Genomic DNA, 24,762 nt, shown 5'->3' with positions numbered 1-24,762 from the left:
TAAATTCTGACTCAAGAATGTATCATAAGAGTTGAAATCTAAGGATTTGTATTTAAGAAACTGGGGGCACATACATTGGAAGGAGTTCAGGTTTGGTCTAGTTTTAGGGTAACCTTTTATTTTGAAAAAGTGAATGGAGGAGTGGGAGAAAACTGAGGTAGACAGGTCAAGGAGGGCTTTGGTAGCAATGTTATTGGTCAGATGGACACTTAGTGAGAGCAGAATGTAAGCCATGTAAGGATTTGCACATGTGCAAAAAATGCTTTCAAAGTAAAGACTGCCTTGTGCTAATTTATTTTTAAATTTAGCCTTTCATTAACAGAGTGATTGAGTGTTAAATAAGTACGCAAGTTGCATATAGAACAAAAATTCAATGAAATACCTACTTTATAATGCCAGATGGTTGGTTAGACTGCAAACTCATGCGCTTTATAAACAGAGTGAACGCTGGATTCTCAAAAAAAAAAAAAATCTATGTACTGCAATAATTTTGAGCTCAAAATCGAGAATGAGATGCACTCATTTTTTTAGACTTCTTTACTGATTCACATGGGTAAACTTTACATGTGTACTGAGGGACCAGTGTGAGACCTACCACCTTTTTAATCCTGTGTAACTTTCAATTTAAACCCTTCTTAAAGGATTTGTGGGGGACTTAAGGAGAGCCTGTAGTCTTTGGGCTGGCCCAGGAGTGAAATTTCATGCTTAACGTAACTTCTTTGTATTGCAGTTTTCTATTCTGACATAATGTCGATAACAATAGACAAATACTACTCCAAGTGACTGATTTTTACTTTTAAAGGCGCTTTAAGATTTTTGGCAAATGCTGCTACTGCTTTGATGAAGTTCCTGCTTATCACTTCATTACATTAAGTGGTGGACCTCGGTAGATGTGGATCAAATTGAATCTTGGTTAAAATGGGTATGGTTTCCATCGTACTCAGTGGAAATTGCACCCTACTTTGTCAATGAGAACACCTGAAGATGTGCAGCTGTTAATTGCAGCCTGCTATGTTGTCGTGAGTGTTCTTTGGGTTCTTACTGTCATCTTTCTCATTTCAAATATTGCTCTTCTGTATTAATAAGCAGCTGTCCTGTAGTTAGTGACCAAATGTCTAGAGTAATGTCTGCATAGGGAAGTCAAGATTGATGAAAAATACAAAGATCAAGTTATTTTTAATACAAATTACTTAGTGCCAGAGGTTTTGATGAAATTAAACAGTAGATCAAATTAAGTAGTAATTCAATATTACAGTAGGTACTTTATTATCGTTATTGTTTTATGTTCAGGCAATTGCCATAAATACCTTTTATTGGTAAGACTTGCTTTACAAGGGTGTTTATTTTAGTGTTTGTTTTGGCACTTGATCTTCCAACTTAACTAACACCTGAACTTGCATTGGTAGGAGCAGCATTCTCTCTTGGAAGAGAATGACGGTTGTGTCTGATTTTGTACTGGGTGGTTAGGACCACCCCTGATATGGGCTGCTAAGAATCAAGGGTGATCCGGCAACAAGGGACCAGCAGCAACATTGTCAAAGTTTCTGCAAAGGTTGTAGCCTTTTCAATTTTGCCGTGGTAGGCACTTTCGGCTGATAGTGATCATCACTGGAAAAATGTCTAGATGAGGGAAACGGTTCAAGTGAAAGCTCTGGTGTGGGGTGTACAGTCTTATGGAAACACGTATGTTGTACATCTTCCATACGTCAGTTCCAAGTTGGGGATCGCTTCATTATTGCATGTGGCTGGGGTATAGAGCAACAGTCTTTGAAAAAAATCAAAAGTTCAGGTTAAAGATAAGATTGTTTCAGTCATTTCATCTATTTATTTATGAAATAGTGAAATAAATATTATTAGGGAGTGAACAGATAGCAAATCCAAATGTAAGAGAATATAGTTGGTAAAGTATACTCGGTTCAAGTAACTCTCCCAATTCTGTAAGAGCAGTCTTTTTTTTTTTTTTTTTTTTTTTTTTTTTTTAAATCATCTAAACCAAAAAATGTTAAAATCCACCATCAGGAGAAAACAAGAGGAAAGTTCAGAATCTATAAATGTTCCTGCAGAAGTGGCATTACTTAAAGGGAAAAAAAAAAAAAAAAAAAAGACAAAAATGGTTAAAAGCAGTTTTAAGTAAGACCCCTGATGCTCTAAGCATTGTAAAGACAAAACTGTAATTGCTTGGAAATACTGTCCCAAGACTGTTTGCCCGTCTTGTCCCCTGAGAGCACTAACATTAGATTTAGCATACTCTTATTATGGGGAGGAACAGGAAGAAAGCCTTGAATGTTGGAACTAAAAGCAATGATTAGTGCTCTCTACTTGAAAACTGAACGTGTGTGACCATAAGCTGTTAATAATTAAACCTTTAATATTTTCATGTGAAAAATCTGCATTTCATTTTAGGTGAGATTATTTTGCGGTCAGTTCTTGTGGTAAAAGGAGAGACTGATAGATATGAGCTCTGAAAACAGTAATGGGCAGCTTAAATCCTCTTCAAATGTATATTCCTCACATGTCTGGTAAAAAAGGTATAGGGTTTTGTTGTGTGTTTACTGTTTACAGCACCTTGCACACATCATGATAGGGTTTCTGTACTGGCTAGGGTGTCAAAGTAAGTGCTTTTGCTGTAACAGCAGTATGTGGTAGTACAGCTACTGTAATTTTGTAATGGTATTTGTACATACATGTAAGTGTTACTCTTTACATTTTTTTCCTCTACGTTTTATGTATAACATAAAGTTTGGGGTTTTGTGATGCATATATATATTTTTTGAATTAAAAAGTGCCAGCTGATATTTTTATAAATCCAGATGAAGACTTGGCAAATAGTATTTAAGGAATGTCTGCTGACTGAGGCAAAATCTGACCTTCTCAGGCTTTGCCCTGTCTACAGTAGTTTTTGAAATATAGGTATGCGTTCGAAAAGACAGCTTTCATCCCTGTCAGTGGGGCACATTGAATGTCCAGTTCCTAAAAATGCCTAATTGATTGCGATTGAAGTTCAGTGATACGCATAATAGTCTCATGATCTTTACACGAGGGCTGCTCTCAGAAGCAGATGGTTCATGCCCCAGGTCAAGGCGATTTTGCTCTTCCAGTGCACTGGGAAGGCTCCCTCTGTCACTTGCTCTCAGCAACCCAACTCATTTGGGGTGGCACAGGTGTTACAAATCATTCAGCAGGGACAGTACTGGTAGCCTTTACCCAAGCTCCCTGTCAGTGCAGTAACTGTGCAGTGGCACAGAAAGCTGTGCAGTGCCTAGCTCCGTGATGCAGCACTCATAAAAATCACCGGGTGTCTCGTGCTGGCCTGGGGGGCCACAGGGTCCCGGGGCAATGTGCTAAGGTGGTTGGTGGTGTCAGCTTGTGCAGAGTGGGAAAGGAAATCACTGCTGTAAAGGGTGCCTAACGTGTTCTCATTTTCATTTTCATATTTGTGGTGTTTTTGTTGTTGTTGTTGTTTGTGTTTGTTTTGTTTTGTTTTGTTTTTGGGGGGGAGTAATTGGCCAATATGAACACGTGTATTTGGTCTGAAACCTGGTATTTTTCTGGATGCCTCTTCCTTACACGCACCTGTAATTGATTGTTAGATGAAAACGTGACCCTCCGCAGGATTCCTCTGTAAATAGCTTATAAAAGGAGTGCATTCCCCATAAGTTGGCTTTATTTATCACTCCCCCTCCTCCCGTACCGAGTGCCGCCGGTGTGGCAGGAGGCAGGAGAGGAGCTGTGGTGCTGGCTGCCAGCCCCGAGGCGGGTCACCAACTCCTCGCCTTCTGCCGGGGCTCACCACAAAGGCGGCCGCCCGCCCCCCAGCACCCCCGGGGGCCCGGCGCGGCTATGAAGGGGCCGCTGCGCACCTGGGGGGCTGCTGCGGGGCCGGGGGCTGCTGCGGGCCCGGGGGGCACCCCCGCACCTTGCCCCCAGCCCCACAGCCCGGGGAAGGCACCGCGGGATGCCGGGGCGACGGCTCGGCGGCCGCAGTGCCACCAGCACCCTCCCGGCGACTCGCTCGGGGGGAGGCGGCCCCCCCGCCCTGCGCCTCCCTCACACCGAGTGAGGGGACCCTCCCGAGGCTGTGGGGGCCCCCCGAGGCTGTGGGGATCCCCCCGAGCAGCGGGGACACCCCCCGCGGAGCTGGGACCCCCCGAGGAGCGGGGAGCCCCCCGGCAGGCAGCGGGGACCCCCCGGGCCCTCCCCGGGCCGCCGGCTCCGGCGCGGTCGCGCCCCCGGCCCCGCAGCCGCCCCCGGCCGCCCCGCGGTAAGTTGTGGAGGGCTCCTGCCGCTGCCCGGCCCGCCCCCCGCCTCCCTGGGAAAGCGGCTTTTTGTCTGCTCTCCGGCGGCGTAAATCAGCCTCGTCTCAAAAATCCGGGGAGCCGCCAAGCGCCGGAGTCGGAGCGCGGAGCTCCCCGTGCCCGGGGCTGCCGCCGGGCTGCTCCGTGCCCCTGCCTCGGAGGCTGCGGCAGGAGTGGAAGCTGCTCACGCGTTCAGCCGCTCCTTCCCCGGTTGTTGTAGCAGTCGCTGACCTCCAGGCACTATGAATAAACAGCAAAGCTGGGAACAAAAGGAGTCTTCTGGCTGCCATTATCTCACATTAACATAGCAGACGCGCTGCGGTGTGAACAATGCGAGTCTCATTCGCCGATAATCAGCGAGTACCCAGGCATTTGGATTACCAAGGCAACAGGCAATGGTAGAATACTGGGTGGGTGTGTTTTTTATTGTAAAGGAGCAGTCGGATATGGAAACCCAGGTATATTGATAAAGCAGAGCAGAAGGAATGCCTTGTGGCAGGGGGGGACCGAGGACGTGGGGTTGCATTCCGACACACGTGAGATAAATAAGGCATGGATGGAGCAGGTCTGTGCTGCGAGATGCAATAAAGATTAAACTGCATTTGTCAGGCTGAAAGCGATCATAAGATAATTTCAGCATTTTGGAAAAGGTAACAGGTGGCATGTTAACAATAGGGCTGTTACCGGAGGATTTTGTAATGTAATCTGGGCTGTAGTAATGCATTGCATGGTCTACTTGTGTGACAATGGAACTGGGTGTGATGCTTTAATCTTTTTTCCTTTGATCAGATGGATGCTGTAGTCCCATACCATCAGTACGGTGATAACCCCTTCAGCTTCTGCTGAGGCAGGAGCAGCTCTCTGTAGCATTTGTTTCTTACCTGCATAGCTGTGATCATTTGTTCCACCTGCACAGAAATAAGTTGCGTTGTGTCTGTATCTCGGCGCGCGTCCGCGCACACACGTGTGTGGACATACGTGAAATCAATAACTGCTACCGGGAACGTAGCAGAGCTGTGTGTGTGAAGGGGGGTGTGGGTGTTTGCAGGCTCAGAAACACCGGAATTAATCTCATTATTTGGCCTGATGCGTTCTCTAATTTCAGGAGTAGGTTCAGACGCACTAACTCTGGGCGAGCAGCGTCGGACTCTGCAGGCATGGCTCTGGGAGTAAGGAGGCTGTTTGTAGAGTAAGGCAGCAAGCGTGGCACAGCCTGACCTGTAGCAGCCGCGTGGGAGCGGGAAGGCAATGTTCCTGCCCGGGGCATTGCCTAAGTCACACAGGCCTCGCAGGCCTGGCCAGGACTACGAAGAAAAAGTTGAAGGCTTTCAGCTTCTAAGGTACTGCGTATCACCTGCTGAGCCGCAGCCTTCGTTTCGCAGGTCTGTCTCCACGCACGCGGCTGTATCGTACATATGTGTATGGCTACAAGTGGCTGGCTGCATTGTGCATCTGTGTGGCTACGTAAAGGGCTACTGGAAATGGGCGTGATATTTGAAAGAACAGAAGCAGGGCATGATAGCCATCTGCTAACTGCAGGTGCTATCTAAAGCAGAAGCTGACAAATTGCTCGCTGCTTTCACCTCTTGACTGTTTCACCTGCATCTGCTCGCCTAGATCAGATTCAGAACATTTCTATTTTTTTCAAGCAGCTTGCCAGAAAGCAGTCTTCCTTCATTTTATAGCGAATTATGAAATTTCTAACCGCTTTCAGTCTTCCTCTTCTGTTTATGTTGCCCATAGCCCAGTACAGGCAACATCCAGTACTGAAACAACTCTTGTGGTAATTCTCTTAACAGGGAAGGGCTAGATACAGATGCTTTTGGAGTCAGGAGAATTAAAGATTTGACCAGGGTTAGGAAGCGTATTCATCTGGTCAGAAAAAGTGGAGGGAAAGAGCACACTTGAGAAGTTTTGTGGGGATAATTTTTGGAGCTGGATATTTTCTCTGGAAGACCTGAATGTTTGGAGTCATGCCATTAGGAAGTAGAGAGAAGCAGAATTTTGCAGAACACTTCCAGAATGACTTTTTTCATATTCACATTACATAAATACACCCAGTGATTTGGATGGGACTCTCCTTGTGTATTTGCTGATTGAACTAAATAGCGGAGCTTTAATATATGCCAATGTCCTTAAACTTCTTCAAATAATACTACTAAATACAGAAAGGTATATGAGGAAGGTATGCATCCTGTAGGCTTCATCAGTCAAAAGTAACTTATTGCAGCCCTCCAAAGTCAGTACTAGCTTTCACTATTATTATACCGTTCTCTTTTCCCCTCATGTTTCATGTAAGTACCTTAGGGTACCTGTACACAACATCGGCTTTTAGTTTGCTTCATGCTGAAATGATATGCAGAGATAGTCTTCGCTGCCTTTGCAGTATGCCTTCGTATCTCCTTGCTGACTGTAAGTGGTCTTCATATGCTTTCCATGCTGGTGTCTCCTTGATCTGCCATTTTCCTCCAGGTGAACGGATTATCTTGAGTGGTTCCTACAGCCTACATAAAATGCAACACAAAAGGTCAAGTGATACCTTGATATTTTTTTTTTTGTGATAAAAAAGATGTTAATAATAATGTTTTTCGATATCTGTGAACTAAACTAAAAATAGGTGTTGTGTTGTAAGCTAGCTTTGAATGTTTAAGTTGAAACATTTCAGCTGAACATGTTAGCTGTTTGAAGATGATGCATATATCTAAGTTGGTGAGGAATTGGTTTTGTTCCCCTGGGGAAGAAAAAAAAATCAATGAAAATGAGAAGTTAGTTGTTTGTGTCTAAATGTGCGTTGTTCTTTTTTTAAAAAAAAAAAAAAACACATTTCTGAAATGTTTCTGATTGCCAGTAAGGAGCAACTAAATTTGTTTTTCTGGTGTCACATTGCTTCTCCAAAGTAGTAGTCAGGGCCAAGTATAGGTAAGTGGAAATTTGAACAGAAATAAATAAAAATTTCCACTTCATCTGTTATTTGCAAATAGGTTGTCAGGGCCTGCTAGCTTACTGAAATGGGAAAACTTTGCTGAAGTCCTTCCTAGAGCATTCTAGTGTTGTAGGTAACTGCTAATAGTGTTACATCTGTTCTTGTGATTTTATTTTTAAAGAGGTATGGGGGATTTGTTGATGCTGATAAGAAAATAACAGAGATGTGATGAAATTCATGCCTATTCCGTAACATCAGCTCACTGAAAAGGCCATTTGAATTGAGTATATGCATGGCAGTATGCGAAACACTGTTTTTCTTAGAGTAAGCTTAAAATTAGTTTATGGTGGTGCCCTAATTGAGAAGGATTGCTGAATGAATCTGTATTAATAATTAAAGCTACATGCATGGTGTTCATATGAGAAAAACCCAAGTAAAACAAAAACTAAACCTGGATGAAAGTAAGTAAAGCTGCGTAATTTGTGAGATAATACAGGGCATGAAATGCAAGTATCAACGCTAGACTTAAAAAGAGCTTCATTTCCTGTTCTGGTTGTGGGATTTGGTTTTTGGTTTTGGTTTTCATTGCAGATGAATGGGATTTTAGAGAGAAGAGGTGAGAGACAGGAGCATGGAGTCCTGTTTGGAAATCATGTGCTAGTTTGTATTAAAGTAGTGTCACCTAGAGGCTCCAGCCAAGAATACAGCCACGGGGTGCTTGGCACCCTGCACACCCGCGCTCCCACAGGGGCAGAGGCACGGACCAGGAGATCTGCCACTTGCCAGAGGCTAAGAACAAGTCCGGAGTGTGGGGCCCGGTCTGTGTGTGGGCTGTCCTGACTCGTGACTACATGTAACTGCAAAGGCGTGTTGGCCCAGTTACAGCTCGGAATTTCACTCCCTGTCACCACGTGCATGCTCCTCGCTTCAGGTGCATGGGTTGCCTGAGAAGACACCTGAGAGATGACAGTCAGTGTCACACTGGTAGCGACCTGCTCTTACTGGTGTCAGCTGAGGAAGCTGGGATGCGTTTAGTAGATTTAAATGACTGTGTGGCCTGCATGTGTCAGCCACCAGTCAGGTGGAGTGGCGGCGCTTCAGAAGCACTAAGGATCACTGCAAAACTGTGAAGTTGGGTTGAGGGTAAGCAGCAAAAAGTAGTCGCTGAAAGCCCAGTTCTGTGAAACTTGATGTCAGTGCTTGGAGTGAAAAGATTTTTTGAGAAAGCCAACATCTGGTGCTTTTCTGCGGTAGTTGATAGATTTTCTCTGCTTTAGACAGGGAGAAATGCTTTACAAATGCAGTTTAGACACCTGGCCTTCTCAACAAGTGATGCGGAAAATCACCAGGAAGATATTACTCCAGTTTTACCCTCCTCCACATTATGTAAAAATACCATTTCTTTTGTGATGTGTACTTCACTAAACAGTTTGAATCTCTCCTTCCTCAATCAATGAAGATACGTAAACAGAGTATTAGATACACATACAATTGCTTTAATGATAACTGTAGTTTCAGTTACGTAAACATATTTAAAGTACAGCATTTTCAAATAATGCTACAAATCATGTGTGAGTTATGGTAATTCCCTAGCTTTAATTTACTATGTGGAGCTTACTCTCTGTGAAGCAACTTCTATTAGAATTAGCTGACGGTCTCTGCCTGACATGAAGCCTGCAGCTATTCCGAAGAGGTTGGCTATCTGTTTGGTTCTGTTTTTCTAGCTTTGGGATTAAGAGAAGCTGTTAAGACCTAATTACCAGTGTACCTCTCTGACATTCGTGCTGTATTACCAGTGGTTTCTGTGCGTTTGCCAGCAGCTAAAAAATCTTTCCTCCTTATGCCTTGATCACAGCTTTGCTTCCTCATAGTTTGGGAAGTATTTTCCCTTCATCTCTTCCTCTTTGCTCTATGACTTCCTCTGCTGTTTGGCCTTCAGTGCTGACCAGTAGTATGCATAGGTTCATTAACACTATTATAAATTTAGTCAATACTCTTTTAGTGGACTCCAGCTGAGCCCAAACTGACTCACTGCCCTCCAGGGTGTAGTGAGAGACTTAATTACCCTTGTACCGTTCAACAGGAACAATGCTGTGGGCAGCGCGTCGCTTTGGCTGGAGATTTTGAGGCTTCTGTCCCTATTGGCTTCCATTTACAAGCCTCAAGAAAGGGACTTCAGAGCAATTTGCAGCTCTGTAGAGTAACAGCAGAAAGTTCTTTAGCAAATGAGAATTGGATTGGTCACGTTTCAATACAGTACTTAAATGGATTTCCCTTTGATGGCAAGAGAATTCCTTTGGGTTGTCTAAGGACAGAAACGTGAGTTAGAAGGGTGGAGAAGTGGAAGGGCAAGTAATCCTGTAGCTAAGTGACGCACGCTCCAGCATGTGTACTGCTTAAAACCAGAGGAGTTCACCCAGTGGAGGCACAGCAGGTACCGCACCCAGCATGGCAAAAGTCGTACTCAAACACACATGTAATGAGTGGGCGACAGCCTGAGTACCGTGCTGGGGAATGCGAACCAGGAGAATGCCATGTGTTTCTCATTGGGGTAGGGGAAGTGAAATGTGTGTGAAGGGAGGCCTGGCTCAGTAAGTGCATATTAGCTGTATAAGTTGCTGTTCTGCAAGGCACATCCACCACGATTTCAGAGTTGCCAGAATTTCTGACACTAATGTTGTCTGTGATTTAAAGCTAAGTCCTATGTTGGACAATGTAATAGTCGTGTGATTCAGCGTGCATGGCGAATGAATAGTTCTCAACAAAGCTACGCCCAGTCTTCTTTTCTGGCTTTCATGTGTTATGCTGGATTTCCTGTGCTGGAGACTTCCATAATATTATCAACAGTTTGGCTTCTTGAGGTGTCACTTGACTGTAATAACGTAAAAATTGAGTGATTAGCTCTTTGTAATTGGATAAAGTGACTGTATAGTCTTTGAGAACCCAGTGCAGCCTTCCACTGAACAAATGCTCTGACTCTATAGTTGGATGAATAATATATGAATTCTCTTCTGTGTACTGTAAAGGAGAACGGAAAAGAGAAGCATACTTTGGAGACAGTGAAAAAACGGGTACAACTTTGTAACAGCAGGCTAAGGCATCACTAGCTTCAAAGTCTGAGCATGTACACAAGCCATACGGCATATTTGCAGTAGAATCACCTTCAGTGACTTTGTGGTTTGGTCCCTGCCTGTCCCTACCCTTCTTATTTACTCCTACACTTACAAAATATTTGCTTTGTCCCTCAGGTTTTATTACTTGTTAGCAGCACCTCATTAGGGAATATAGAGGAATGGCTGCAGTGAGTCCTTTAACTGCTTATGTCATGGCAAGATATTCTTCGCAGTCATCAAAGTATACAGGCACCCATATGTGCCATAAATACCTAAAAAAAAAAAAAACATAGAGCAGACATCGGCAAAAACCGTCAGAGAAGAAAATAAAGTAAGAGGCATCATTTAGAGCAGGAAAAAAGAGGAGAGCTTCATAGCAGTCACAAACTCTGGGTTAGTCATCATTCATCTCCATGCTGACAGAGGGGACTTGCTGAAACCTTGCGTCACTTGCAAATGTTAGTCACTGAAGCCATTGTCTGAGCCTCTGAATGAGATTAGGAAGATCTTCAGCCTTCTGAGAGAAAATATTTTAAAGAAAAATGGGCTGAGAGGACTTGCAGATTGCACCGCATTAAATATGCCCTTATTCACACGTTGTTTTATATGCATGCTGTCAAGGTAAACATTACCTGTCAAGCATCTCATATAGAATTAATGTTTTTCATTAATTTTCCCTAATTATTTGTTAGGGGAAATTACTCTTTTCCCTAATTTAATTCATTCAATTTTTTGTGATTCCATTATTGCTTAATTCAATTCAGGTATTTTGAAACAAATAGGTCAGTTTAAATTCGTAGTTACGTTCTAACACAACGCTGTTGTGCTGACACAGCAATACCGAATTTGTTTGGCATTTGCTAGTTGTTTGTAAAATGTTATTTCATTTTAACTTAGTTGCTATTGCTGTTACTCGATTATTGGTCACTTTGGACATCGGCAGATTTTTTTAAAGGGGGGAACACGCCTTTGTGCAATGTGATTGCTATTCTTAAATGATTTACACTGGATTTTATAGGCAGGTTAAAGAGCAAACACATACGCAGTCCCTGGTTTTGGCTGGTAGCAGAAAAGGGAGGAGGAATGGTCCAAGCCTGGAGTGCTGTCTGGGAACATGGGCGAGTCACCTGCCTTGTCTGCCACAAGCCCTTGTTAGGATGCTGGCAGGCCTTTTGTCTCACCAGCTGCTGTGCGAGTAGTTGTGATGGACTTGATGGTGCGGGCTTAGAAGCGCTCCGATACAGAGCTCAGAGAGCCTGTGGGGGCTCTTCAGGCAAGGTAGTCCCGTACAGAATTCCAGCAGTAGTTGGCAATCCAAGGAAAAATGCCATTCTTGATACAAAATAGAAATCAAGGCCTTTTGAAAATGAAAGAGCAATGTGTACTTATTGAATGGCTTATATCTAGAGGAGGAAAGATCACGTGTGTATATGTGTACATATATGCAAATAGAAATTTAATTTACAATTTAATAGTATGAGAACAAACAAATCTAAAATAGGCATGTATTTTACAGTGATGGGATTAATAGTTACTTTCATAGGTGTTAACATATTTCATTAATTACGCTAGATGTGTACATACCCTGTGTTCGTTTTGCAACCATTAAAGCTTTCCTGTGAAAAGAACTGTGAGAAATGCTTGCTTGTATCTGTGGACAAAGCTAATGGAAAAATCCAATCCTCTCATCCACATATTTATCTGAAAGATGTGTTGTATATCTGCAGTTGATTTTCTAGCATGCTGATTAGCTAATACTGTTTTTGGCATGCAGCTTATCCGTCGCGTAGGAGAACACTATCTGAATTTCAATTTTCTTTTCAAAATGATGTTGAACTGCTTTTCCTTTAAAGGCTCTTCTGGCCATTTGGGGACCCAGTGCAGACAGTGGAGCTGCAGTCTAGTCTCAAAATCTAATTGAATTGATATGAGGCAGCTGAAGCAGTGATTGTTGAAGAGCTTGAGATGGATTGCCAAAAAATAAGTGCTTCTGAGCAACTTGCTTAGTGTCCTCATTTGAAAGCCTGCCCATGAGTTGATTTTTACTTCCATTGGTAATAGGCCTTTATGGCAAATGCCCTGTGTTTCAGTATAGTCAAGGAATTTGTTAGTTCTACGTGGTTTTGATATGATATGACCACATTTTGATATGATCACATTGCTATTAAAGAAGAAGAAAGCACTCTAAGAGTGCTGAAAAAAAAAATTTTTTAAAGTGGGGAGTTAAAGAAATGGGGAAATGCTGATGTTAATAACCTTTGTCCACACCAGCAATTTGCCACCATTTAACCTTCCAAAATCTCATTTTCCTAAACATTCTTTTTTCACAGTGATGGGTCTTTCCCTTACGATTCTGTTCCCTGGCAGCAAAATACCAACCAGCCTCCAGGTTCCTTATCAGTGGTCACCACGGTATGGGGTGTGACTAATACCTCTCAAAGCCAGGTAAGCTTCATTTTTTATGTTTCCTCCCCCCTAGATACGTGTTTTGATTAATGTTTGCAAAATGAAATGCTTTGGGGAAAATTCTAATAGGATCAATAACAGTGTCTGTGTTCTCTTTGTTGTAAATGTGCATTTTTTTTTCCCAGTTGTGTTCTCTTTGGTATCATCAGAAAAGAGGTGTTTGAGAGTTTGAGTCAGCAACTCGTTTAGCTGCATGCAAATGACAGTCTAGGGTATTGCACATATTTTGCACTGTATGGTTTTAACACTAAAAGCATAGTTTTGGTGTGATCCCAAACCTTCTGGGAATTTCAGATTGATTTTTTTGTTTTCTAATTAAAAATTGTATTTTCAGCTGGGTTCACAAAATGGTAGTTTTTGTCATTTTTACCTGGCATTATGTCATACCAGTGATGTATGATCTGTATCATACTAGTGATGTTCAGATCTGGTGCCAACTCAACCTCCATGCTGAGGTGCTAACTGCCAGCTATAGGCTGTGCTCTCTCTTCGGCTTCTCTGTTGTTACTGCCTTACTTTGCAGAAAATATTTCAGTATGCATTAGAGCAAAAGCATGATCTTCTGGCTTCCAGGCGAAAACCATATTTATTGGATTTTCACTGAGTTTTCTCCACGCTTTTACCTCTCTTTTTCTTCTCCAATGTGTATCAAATTATTTTATACAAAAAGAAGCAGCTTTAATGAAAAGGACACCAATTATCTCTGATAGTGTGCTCTACAAGGCATGTGGTACAGATGTTACTCTCAGACAGTGTAGTCCTTTTTTACAACATAGATGAAGTACTTAAACACTTTGCTGTGTTTGGTGAGTGCATATGGTGTATGAATCTAACCTGTCTTTCCCATAGTTTCCAAATCAAACATCATACCACATTTTTCTGTTTGTTAGATTCAAAATTTGGTTTAGAAAAGTAAAAATAAAATTGTTGTGTATTGAGTCATTAAAAAAATAAATAATTTAGGAGCCAAGTCATACAGATAGTCACGTGGCAGTTACTGTTCTTAACTCACTGTCTTCCTTCAAAAAATAAAGACAGGTAACAGTTACCGGATCTGTGACCTCATTTATTAATGTTGATTTCTTTTTAAACCTTAAAAGAAAAGGTATCACACCTGGGTGAGAAATAGTTGAGTAAATATAAGCATGTAGGACTACAATAGTATTGGACAGAAAATGGAAATGCAGTTCCTTGTGGGAATATTTCACACTTGATAAAAAAAAATAAAAATATGACTTGGTGTTTTGTTCTATCTTAAGAATACTGTTATGTTATTTAAACTCTTTGTGATACTTCAGAAGAATTTGCGATAAAAGAGAGTGCTTTTGTACAAGAAGAAAATGCTTCTTCAGAATCACTGCAAGAAAAGGGTGAACCTGTGAAACACGAGGCTTGGTTATAAGCTGTTCAGAGCAGACTGAGGTGAATGGCAGGGTTTCCCTTGAGTCTTCATGCTCCCCAAGGAAGAGGAGGGAGGCAGACTCAGAGATCTGGTTTCAAATTCCAACAGCCAACAAATGCAATATTACCATGTGGCTCGGTCTTATGCAAAAGTCATGACTGCTAGATTTCTTCCCAAATAGCAGAAAGATTTCCATGCAGGTAACCATGAAACTACATGTTTATATCTCAAAGAAAATCATAGCATTTTCTGGTTCAATCGAAAAAAAATATTCAAACAAGCAAGCCGAGTACTTTCAAAAACAGAGCAAGGGATTCTTCTCTTAAGAAGACATAAAAGCAACTAATAGACTTCTGTAGAAAACAGGTTAAGCTACAGAAATACATTCTTGCACAGTTCTGACATCTGTAATGTCCTTTACAGTATGTTGTGGGACTGGATACTTGCAAATCATTTTGAGGCCCTACATCAAAAAAAAAAAAAAAAAGCATATGCTTTCTCTTAATTGGATGAATGTCACCTAAAGAGCATGGCTGTAGCAGGTCTATATCAAAACTATTTTAATAAGCGTGTTTGTTAACTAGGTGGAATCCAAGCTACCTCCCATGAAACAAAATTAGAGTTCAGTTCTCATGTTAGTTTAGAAATGGCAAAAGGAGAGAGCAGCAGAAACCAGTGCACATAGACTTCAACAAGATGTACGCTCATTAGAGTTCAGAGTACAGGATGGTTATATTATAATTTATTGATTCCAGCAAATCAACACAATTTGCTTGATGTAGTTCAAAGTACAGCCCCTTACTCTCATGTTTCTATTCACAGGTGCTGGGAAATCCGATGGCAAATGCTAACAACCCGATGAACCCAGCAGGAAATCCCATGGCTTCTGGGATGACTACCAGCAACCCTGGAATCAACTCGCCTCAGTTTGCTGGACAGCAGCAACAATTTTCAGCCAAGGCAGGCTCCACGCAGCCGTACATACAGCAGGGCATGTATGGGCGACCCAACTACGCTGGAAGTGGAGGCTTTGGTGGGAGGTAAGATTTACACGTGTGAGGTGGAAAAGAGATGTAAACAGTTGATGAAGCTTGTTTTAGTGACATGACGGAAGTGTCACACATTCATTTTAATTACATAAAGTCTCAGTAGCTGTTTTACGCTGCTTAGCTGAAGCCCATTCTGCTTATGCAGCTTCAGAAATCGGATACTCAAACTGCAACAAAATTTATCACAGTAAATGGAAATGGCTTAGGTCAATCAATTAGCTCTAATAAACCCCCAAAATAAAGTTTTAATTAAGAGAGATTGTTAAATAGACCACAGGCTTAGGAATGATTAACATTTAATAAGGCCAGGATGTGAAAAGTATTGATGGTATAATTTAAAGACTTGTATGCAGGAATAAACTTGAGTAGTAAGCAACAGTAGATTCCTCTGGATGGGGTATTTCTGCCCAAAGACTTGGAATTTGAAAAAAATAGGGGGTGGAGATTTTTGTTAAGAGAGATGATCTAACTGTGTATTTATTCTGGAGAAGTAAATGCTGCATTTGCACAATAGGCCAAAACTAATAGCCTGGGCTTTGTTACATGTTGACTTTCTGTGTCTGTCCTTTGTAAACAAGGGTGGTAAGTCCACTTAACTGAAACCACTATTTATGGCCCCTCTGCAAAGCCTGCTGATAAGGTTGTTAACATAGTCAGTCTAGTGTGAAGAATATAAGCCTAGAACTCGGGGGACTTTATCTCTCCTTTCATCTCTGCCACCGATCTACCGAGTAACCTTGGACAAGCCATAAAGTTTCTGTACCTGTGTATTAACGTCTCTAAAATGGGCACAGTAACACTGACCTGCATTTATAAAGATAGTAGAGGTCTTGGAGTGGGAAAGATGGGGTTTAGCTTCATTTATCTTACAATCAGTAGAAGAGCTGGGTAGGAACTCCAAAATTCACCATATAGGATCCAGAAGAGTTGATTATGCTGGTTTTCTCCTGGCTATTTTGCTGAGGTTGAGGGAGTAGTGTTTTTACATGGGGAAAACTTGGTATAATTCACCATTGGGGCAGATGAATGCACTGGTGTGGAGGCAGCAGTCTGTTCATGTTGCTGTGCAGTCTGCCCCTAAATTATTGGGAAATGAAGCTTGCGTTAACTTTCTGGACTTTGGTTCAACTTCTCGGGGAGTTTCAGAGCTGCAAAGCAGTTCAGTGCTCATGAAACAGCTGGTGGTGGTGCCTTGCAGTCCTGGTGGCAGCCCTAACACTGTGGCATGTGAGCAAGCTGGAAATTGATACGTGGTTTTGGAACAGTTCTGGACGAGGAACACACCAAAGCTCAAAACAAAACCCACTAGGCATGTCTTAATTCTCTGTTTCTTTCTTTCTTTCTTTCTTTCTTTCCTTTCTTCCCGGTCAGTTACCCTGGAGGCCCAAATACCCCTGCAGGCATGGGGATCCCACCACACACGAGGCCGCCAGCTGATTTCACCCAGCCAGCCGCTGCTGCCGCCGCTGCTGCAGTTGCTGCTGCAGCTGCTACAGCAACAGCTACAGCTACGGCCACTGTGGCAGCCCTTCAGGAAACGCAGAATAAGGATATGAACCAGTATGGACCGGTAAGAGCGTAACCCTTACGTCTTTGTACCTGCCTGATTTGGACCATTACAGGGGATTGGGCTGCCTTCCCTTGTTTATTAGGGTGCCAACCCTGTATTTTTGCATGAGCATGGTTATAAATGCTTATGAGAAACTTCTGGAATGTGTGTATGTTGTTATGAGTCAAAGAATACCATTTTTTCCCCTCCAATAAATTTTGTGGTTTTTAGATTGTCCCTTAAAAAACACAAAGGTTACCCAAAGTTACGGCTTCATCTGATATGATGTATTATTGCTGCCTTTGCCAGCCCTGTGAACCTCTAAGCTAGAGTACCTGGTGAAATGTTTCAGAGTCTGGGAATAGGTTTTGTACTACTTGGGTAATTGCTTATTTTGCCAACTGCAGTCAATTGTTTGTTTTTTTTTTTCCCTTCAAATGAGGAAACAATAGAAAAGAAATTTGCTTTTTAATAAAGCTGTCTGTGAGAACAGCGGTGAGACATGCATTTCTGGTGATCCACTGCCTCCAGCATGTCATGATTTGCTGTAATAATTTTTTCTTCAAGTAAACAAGGGTTCAGTTGCTGCAGGTTTTCTCCTTTGCAAACCTCCCAGAGCTTTGAAGTATATGGGCCCATATGCCAGATGATATAACAAAGGATAGCACCTTAGAAATTGTAGCATGGTGCTCTATGTACGCAGCCAACTTCCTAGCCTGTTGTCTAATGGTAATGGACTAGCAAATTGAGACTATTTAATGGCTCATTGTAGACATAAGTCTGTCCCTGTCTCTTATGCCTTCCACAATTCCAACTGAATTTTTATTATAAATAACATCACCACCCATCAAAAGTTGGAGAACATTGAAGAAAAATGCGACATAACACATCCCTTTCTTCCCTCCCCCCAAAAGCATGTTCAGCTCCCTCCTCCCATTTTAAATGCATGTCGCATTTTATTCTTTTTTTTTTTTCTTCTTCTTCCGTTGAAGGTTTGTTCCTCTTTCCAGATGGGTCCAACTCAGGCTTACAACAACCAGTTTATGAACCAGCCTGGTCCTCGTGGCCCTGCTTCGATGCCAGGCAACATGAACCCAGCAAGCATGGGTGCAGGAATGACACCTTCCAGCATGAGCGGGCCACCCATGGGCATGAACCAGCCGAGGCCTCCTGGAATGAGTCCCTTCAGCACCCACGGGCAGAGGATGCCTCAGCAAGCCTACCCAGGCCCTCGCCCCCAGTCTTTGCCTATACAGGGCATAAAGAGGCCGTACCCAGGAGAGGTACGAAATTCTCTAACTTACTTTATTTAGTGTTGAGTATTGTTTTGGCTGAAAGTTGCTACGTGCTGAGTAATGCATGGTGTACCTCCCTCAACAAAAGCTGTGTATCTGTTCCAAATTTGGTAGGAATGCTCCTTTTAAAGTACAAGTGGCAGCAGCTCTTGCTTTTTAGCTTCTACAGTTCTCAGGTTGGTTCTAGCTATGTTAGTCAAGGTGACAGTCATTAAAACCATGAAAGGCCCCAAACCAGCAGAGCCCTCAAAATGTCTTTTTTTTGTTCTCGAGCTAGATGGTGAATTCATAGGCCCTAAGCAGACTTCCTTCACAGGGGTGGATTTATTTAACTTGAAAATTTAAAAGAGATGTTGAAGGTGAAATACTTATTTGAGTCCAATACATGTGTGATTTGCATTTTTTTCTTGGGTAGTTTTATTGTTCTAAGGAAATACAGGGAATATGTTGTATGAACACCCATAATATTAACATTTATTTTGAAGAATATTTGCCTTCCAAACTTCTTGAGGTTTGATTTTCACGGGTGCTGGGATGAATATAAATCTTGCTGAGCTCAAGTCCCTCTGTCAGCACTTACCTAAGTTTATTTGGAGTGTGGTATTTCTGTCTAAGTTTCCATGCTGTTATGTGAGATCTGAGTGGCTTTGCATACAAAATTACCTGGCCGTTGACTTGTATTGTGACTTTGGGCAAGGCAATTAGGGTCAAAATTTTAAAGGAATGAAGGAAATTAAAAATACAGACAGATTAGCTTTTGGATTTTAAAATGAAGAAATTCATTTTACTATTTAAATTGGTGTGAATTAGGAAGTAGATGCTTCTGAGAATTCCATCAATTGCCTCTCAGCATCTATGTACACCTAAATGTCTTTACAAATCTAGCCACCAGTTACTAGCTTCAGAGATAATTTCCTGGTGAAATTATGTATTAAACTGAGGCAATAGCGGTAGCTATAACTCAGTTGTAGAGCTTCGAATATTACTATATTACTCTGACTATAATAACAGTACTAAGAGTTTATAGAAAACATACAGTGAAGAGTACCATGCCCAAAATATAGCAAACATTTCTTCTTGAGTTACATTTAAATATTCAAGAAATTGTTTTTAAAAAATCTGAAAAAAAGGATATGCTTTTAGAGAAATTGTTTCTCTGGGAAGGTATTTGATTCGGCAAATGTTGCCACTTACTCTGCAATTAAAAAAAAAAAAAAAAACAATACAATGTGGCTTGTACAGATAATTTTTATCTTTAGATTTTGTGTTTTCAGGAAGACATAAATCCTGGTTTCCTGCTTCGGAACCAGGTTTGTCATCATAAGTGAATACATTCATTTTTCCAATAAGTTAATAGTGAACAGAGCCCTAAGTGTGGCATTCCTGCTTGTCTGGCAGTGTGCAAATTCTGTAGATGCTTTTTGCATATGGGTATTTGAAAACTTCATTTATGGAGACTCCTTATTAATAAGTTAATTTTCAAATTGACACTTTGCTACCTTTAAAGTTCCAGTTTTGATTCCAGAAGTGCAGGACAGCTAGCTAGAGCTAGCAAGGTGTTTACAACCAGTTTTCTTGTGTTTAGTCTCGGGTACAGCTAAGGACTGCAGCTCAGGGCAAGGATAGCAGCTGTGTTGAGCAGTAACACATGGACTGACCACAAATCTACTCTTTGCCTGTTCCAGGATTATCATCTTTTTATGTTACTTCTTCTCTGTGCTTCCATTCACCATCTGGAACAAGTAACACAAGTATGGTGCTGGTAGTGCTCACAAAAACACAGAGATATTGTGAACATTGCGTGTGTTTACAATTCTGATTTTGTTATGTTTTTTTTTTTTTTTTCCCCCCCACATACAATGCCCTTTGAGCCGTAGAAGTAGCTTAGACAGAAGGTTGCAGGGACTTGGCAACACTCTAAGGGTGTGTGTATGTTTGTGTGTCTGTGTTAAGGTGCAAGGAAAAATGTATATGGCTAATCTTATCCCACTTTAATTAATGGGACTTTCACACTTCTGAGTGAGTATTCACCTGTGACCATCAGGGCCCTGCCTTAAGCATGAGTGACACTGAGTGAGGAGTATTCACCTGGAGGTTTGATTTGGTTTTGATTCCACTACTGTTTATATACAAATAATCAAGACAATTGCTTGTGTGAAACAGATCGTTTTCTTTCATCTCTGTTATAAAACAGCCAAATTATGGAAACCAGCAGTATGGACCAAATAGCCAGTTTCCAAACCAGCCTGGTCAGTATCCCACTCCCAACCCTCCAAGACCCCTTACGTCTCCCAACTATCCTGGACAGAGGATGCCAAGCCAGCAAAACACAGGGCAGTACCCTCCTCCAACAGTCAACATGGGGCAGTATTACAAGGTAAGAATTCTTAAATTATCATTTGCATTCTGGTACGTGTTTATGGATGAAGTCATACTCCTGACTTCTTGGCTACTGCTTTTGCGTAATTAAATGAAAGGTAGAAAAAAAGCACAGTGCTTATACTCATGTTCGGGATATCACAGGATCAAGTTAATTAGCCAAGTTGAATCGCAACTTCAGAGCGGTTCATAAAGAAAACTGAATGTTACTGCGGCTCATTAGAGGCTTTTGGTTCCACTTTAAATACATCATGTAAAAATAAGTGCATAATGGGATACAGCTGTAATATTTTCACCTATTCATGGCATACTATAAAAATACAACTTTGGAAATTTGTAATAAACAAGTTCCACATTGCAGATGCCCAATTTCAGACCTACAGCGGTCACTGTTGGATCAAACCAGCCCCAAATTAAAAGCTGTTCCAGCTGTAGAATTCATCTTTGAACTGAAGCTTGCGTGACTTTTTCTCCCACTTCTCCCTTCTGTTTTCTTCATTTTTTTTTCTCTGTGGTGCTTGTTGGAAGAAGTAGAACTGTTCAAATGTTGTATAAAACATTTTTTATGGAATTATCTTGAGCACTTCTGTTTATCCAAGTTGAGTCTGTACTGAGGGCCTTCTGAGGTTTGATATCTTTGAAGTGCACACAAAAGGGGTCTTTTGCACACAGGTACTCCAGTGAATATATAAAAACTGGGTGGACCGTGGATGGTCTGACCTGCTCCTAAAACTTTATCTGTTAAAGTCTCTGGACTACCTTCTGATTTTGAAGGTTGAAAGTTGCACATTGGTCTTGAATTGGAATTGTTCTGGTGTGCTTCACTCAGAAAACATGCCATTGAAATAAGATCCCCCCCCCCAAAAAAAAAAACAACACACCTTTACTATAGAGCATCTGTCCTGCATGCTACCAAGCTGTCCACTGCAACGCCCTCAGGAAAGCTCGTTGCATGATGGTGGCTTTTGCAGTACACTGTCAGGAAGAACACGGTAAGGATCCTCAGCAACAGTAGTTCCAATGCAGTCACTTATGTTAAAATAGCAGCACCAGATTCCTCTGAAGTTTTTAAGTGACAGATTTTTTTAAATACATTTCTCTTTATTTTATTTGAGTTAGAAGATTTTTGTTTATGGAATAGTTCTAACAGGGGATTTGTGGTCTTTTCAATGCACACCTATTTTGTATTCAAATATAGACTGTTCCGGAAGCAGTTTGATAATAAGAGACCTTGTCCTTGATTATCCTGGCTAGGAGAAATTCCACCTTACCATAGACAGGATCTCAATCTCTGGACCATAATGATTGTGGAGACAGTAACTGTGTGTTAAAGAAAAAAGCAGAGAAAATAGATTGAAAATGTAAATTCCTAAGAATTGCCTCCTAGAATGCCTTCCAGAATGCAGCTCTCTTTTGGGGCACTTCAGAGTACCGCAGGCTAGCAGTACAGCATTTAGATATAGCATCAGATTTGAGGTCCTGATATTTTGGCTGCCTGTAAAGATTTTCATCTTATGACACTATTGTGTGTGCGCTTATGGTACGCAAACTTATTAAAAGGGGGTGCCAAGCAGTTGCAGTTTTGTTTAGTGTCATCATCCTTCGCGTGATTGTTTCTGGTTTGTTCTGTTACCTCTAGCCTTCTCCTTAACTACAAGAAACAAAACCAATGGGGTTTTAATATTAAAACTACGATTTATAATTAACAATCTGTTTTCTGTTAGCTTGCCTTACTTAGCAGCAAACTGAGAACAGAGTGTCAGTTGTAGGTACACAGAATAAAAAATGTCCCCTGAGTGCCAGAGCTTTCATTCCAAGTTGGACAGGGGTGGGGAGGAAAAGGACAGATAGAAGTTAAGGGGTCACAGACAGTCTAATAGTGTGTCCTTGGGTTTTGTTTTTCATGTAGGCTTTTGTGCAGCAGGGCTGTTTTGGGAGAAAGCCAAGTAGATGTAAAGGGCTGGATGGGCTGGAGTGGTGTGGAGAGACAGAAGCAGTTGGTTTTGGAAAGAGAGCATTCAGTGGAACGTGTTAAGCCTCTTAGCAGCCTTGCTTATATCTAGTCATTGCCAGAACTAAACTGGCTGGTCTGCTGGTTTCAGTTCCTGCTTTGCTCTTCTAGTCTGCTTCTTCCCTGAAGGCCTCGTGGGACGTCCTGCGGTTTCTCATCCTTCCGGAGACAGAGGGGCCTCCCTACCTTGTTTGTAGTCCTTGGTGTTTGATAGCAGTGCAGTTCACAAAGCTTATTATTCTTGTTTCAGACTGCTATAACAATGTGATGTTATTTATTTTCTAGCCATCAAGGCCTGTACCTGTGGCAAATTACCCTCATTCACCTGTTCCAGGAAACCCCACGCCACCTATGACTCCAGGGAGCAATATTCCTCCATACCTGTCACCTAACCAGGATGTCAAACCACCATTCCCACCTGACATTAAGCCAAATATCAATGCTTTACCACCACCTCCAAGTGAGTAGCAAGCAGAACACTCCCACAGCCCTTTATTGTCACTCCATTCTCAGCCATATACATTTCAGTCTGGACAAAGGTCTGATTGCTGCTCTGGGAGCAGCCCAGATTGCTGTGTTTTAATAGGTGGCATGGCCCAGCTGCACAGTGCAGGCTCACTAGAGTGGGTGGACAGGAAAAGGAAAGATTGCTGTCCCTTGCTAATGTAGAGTATCCGAAAAGTTCTTTAAAGTTAAACTTGTAAGGATGTTACTCCTGAAGTATTCCTTTGATACACTTCCTGAGGATAAAACACTTAATTTTGAGTTGGGTTGTGTGCTTGGTAGACTTGTTGATTGTATGAACTTTTATTGTTGTATATTCTGTTCAAGGGCAAAGTCATTCATTGAACATTACAGCAGAATGGCATACGACGTGAATATTTATGGCAGTGTCTCTGTTGTGATCCATACAGGCTTCTTAAGAATATTCAGTAGTATGCCAAAAATTGATATATGTTCCGTTCAAAGCCATTCAACCTCACAGCTTCATTTGGCTTGGAACAGGGAAGGAATAACAAGATCTCTATGGCTGTATACTAGCACAAGATGTTTGATGTTTTTAAGTGACTGATGAACAGTAGGAGATAGCATATACTAGGGAATTGGAGAATCTTTGTTTCCTATAAAAGGACTTCTGCTGAATTAGCACTTTGCAGGCAGTGTTTGCACTTGAGGATAACTGAACAATGAAGTTGAAGAAGTTGGCCTGCAGTATTGTTCGGGCAAGAACATAGCATTTAAAGATGTTTGGTCTGCACAGTTTAGCTGTGAGTTACCACAAAACCTTGTGATACGAGGTCAGACAGTAATTGCGTGCCGGTATCTTGGGTCTTTGGAAAGGTTCAACTGAAACTAATTGAATAATGTTGTTCCCAGCTCAAAGCAGGAGAAATAACTAAATGTTATTACAGTTGGCCATAATCAAGAGATTTGTTGTCAGTCTTCCACTAACAGACTAAGGCTGGACACTGATCCTATCTAGTAATAAAAAGTGCAAGTCCTTGCCATGTTTGGATTATGTTTCTGTCCGGAATGCTAGGGTACTGATGTTAAGTGTGGGAGAACATAAGACTTGGGTTTGTCATGCTTATCAGCTGGAGCCTTTCACTTGTATCAGTTAGATCTTTTAGCTACTTGTGATTTTCTTTTGTGTGTGTATGAACCTGCTAAGTTAAACCCAGTAGCAGATCACTGTGCCATTTGTTACTATTCTGTATAAATATACACATTATTATTGCACTGCAGATGCTAAAGGGAAAGTTCACGCTTTCTCTCCCTCTTCGATCCCAGCCAACCACAATGATGAGCTCCGTCTGACATTTCCCGTGAGAGATGGTGTTGTGTTGGAGCCCTTCCGGCTGGAACACAACCTGGCAGTCAGTAACCATGTCTTTCACTTACGGCCAACTGTTCATCAAACGCTGATGTGGAGGTAAGCTCAGTCTTCTTGTGAGGAAGTCTAGCACCAGCGATGGAGAAATGGCAGGCCAGATGGACTTAATTCAGGCCAGATGAAATTACCATTAATTTCATTTGAAAAATCATGGTCTAGCTGGGAAAAATTCTTTGTAAAAACTCACAGATAAACTCACCTGTTGCCTCACAGAGACAACACGTACTAAAATGTTTTCTAATGCATGTTGTGTCCCCTTACTGATAGTACATGGATAGCATACAGTGGCTGAAAAGTCAATTTGTCAGCATCGTTTCTGCTCTGGTTAGAACAAGTGTAGGATGTCCATGACCAACACCAGCACAAACTTTGGTGGAGGAGACTCT

General features: G+C 41.8%; 1 protein-coding gene across 8 annotated transcripts in view; it reads left to right on the top strand.

The window, feature by feature from the left end:
• ZMIZ1 (zinc finger MIZ-type containing 1) overlaps window positions 1-24,762 on the top strand; it is a 345,320-nt gene that overhangs the window by 294,491 nt on the left and 26,067 nt on the right. For 5 of the 8 annotated variants that reach the window (XM_084290252.1, XM_084290253.1, XM_084290254.1 and 2 more), the window contains 7 exons: window positions 12,662-12,776; window positions 15,022-15,239; window positions 16,620-16,818; window positions 17,790-18,080; window positions 20,287-20,469; window positions 22,768-22,942; window positions 24,229-24,415. In XM_084290252.1, coding sequence (XP_084146378.1) covers window positions 12,662-12,776; window positions 15,022-15,239; window positions 16,620-16,818; window positions 17,790-18,080; window positions 20,287-20,469; window positions 22,768-22,942; window positions 24,229-24,415 — 1,368 coding nt within the window. The remainder of the gene's footprint in view (window positions 1-12,661; window positions 12,777-15,021; window positions 15,240-16,619; window positions 16,819-17,789; window positions 18,081-20,286; window positions 20,470-22,767; window positions 22,943-24,228; window positions 24,416-24,762) is intronic. The other 3 variants (XM_084290259.1, XM_084290257.1, XM_084290258.1) reach the window with 3 other exon arrangements.

The sequence above is a fragment of the Netta rufina genome (genome assembly GCF_964035555.1).
Source record: "Netta rufina genome assembly, chromosome: 7".
Taxonomy (NCBI): domain Eukaryota; kingdom Metazoa; phylum Chordata; class Aves; order Anseriformes; family Anatidae; genus Netta; species Netta rufina.
Note: the sequence above shows the minus strand (reverse complement) of the source record. Positions and strands in the feature narration are given on the sequence as shown.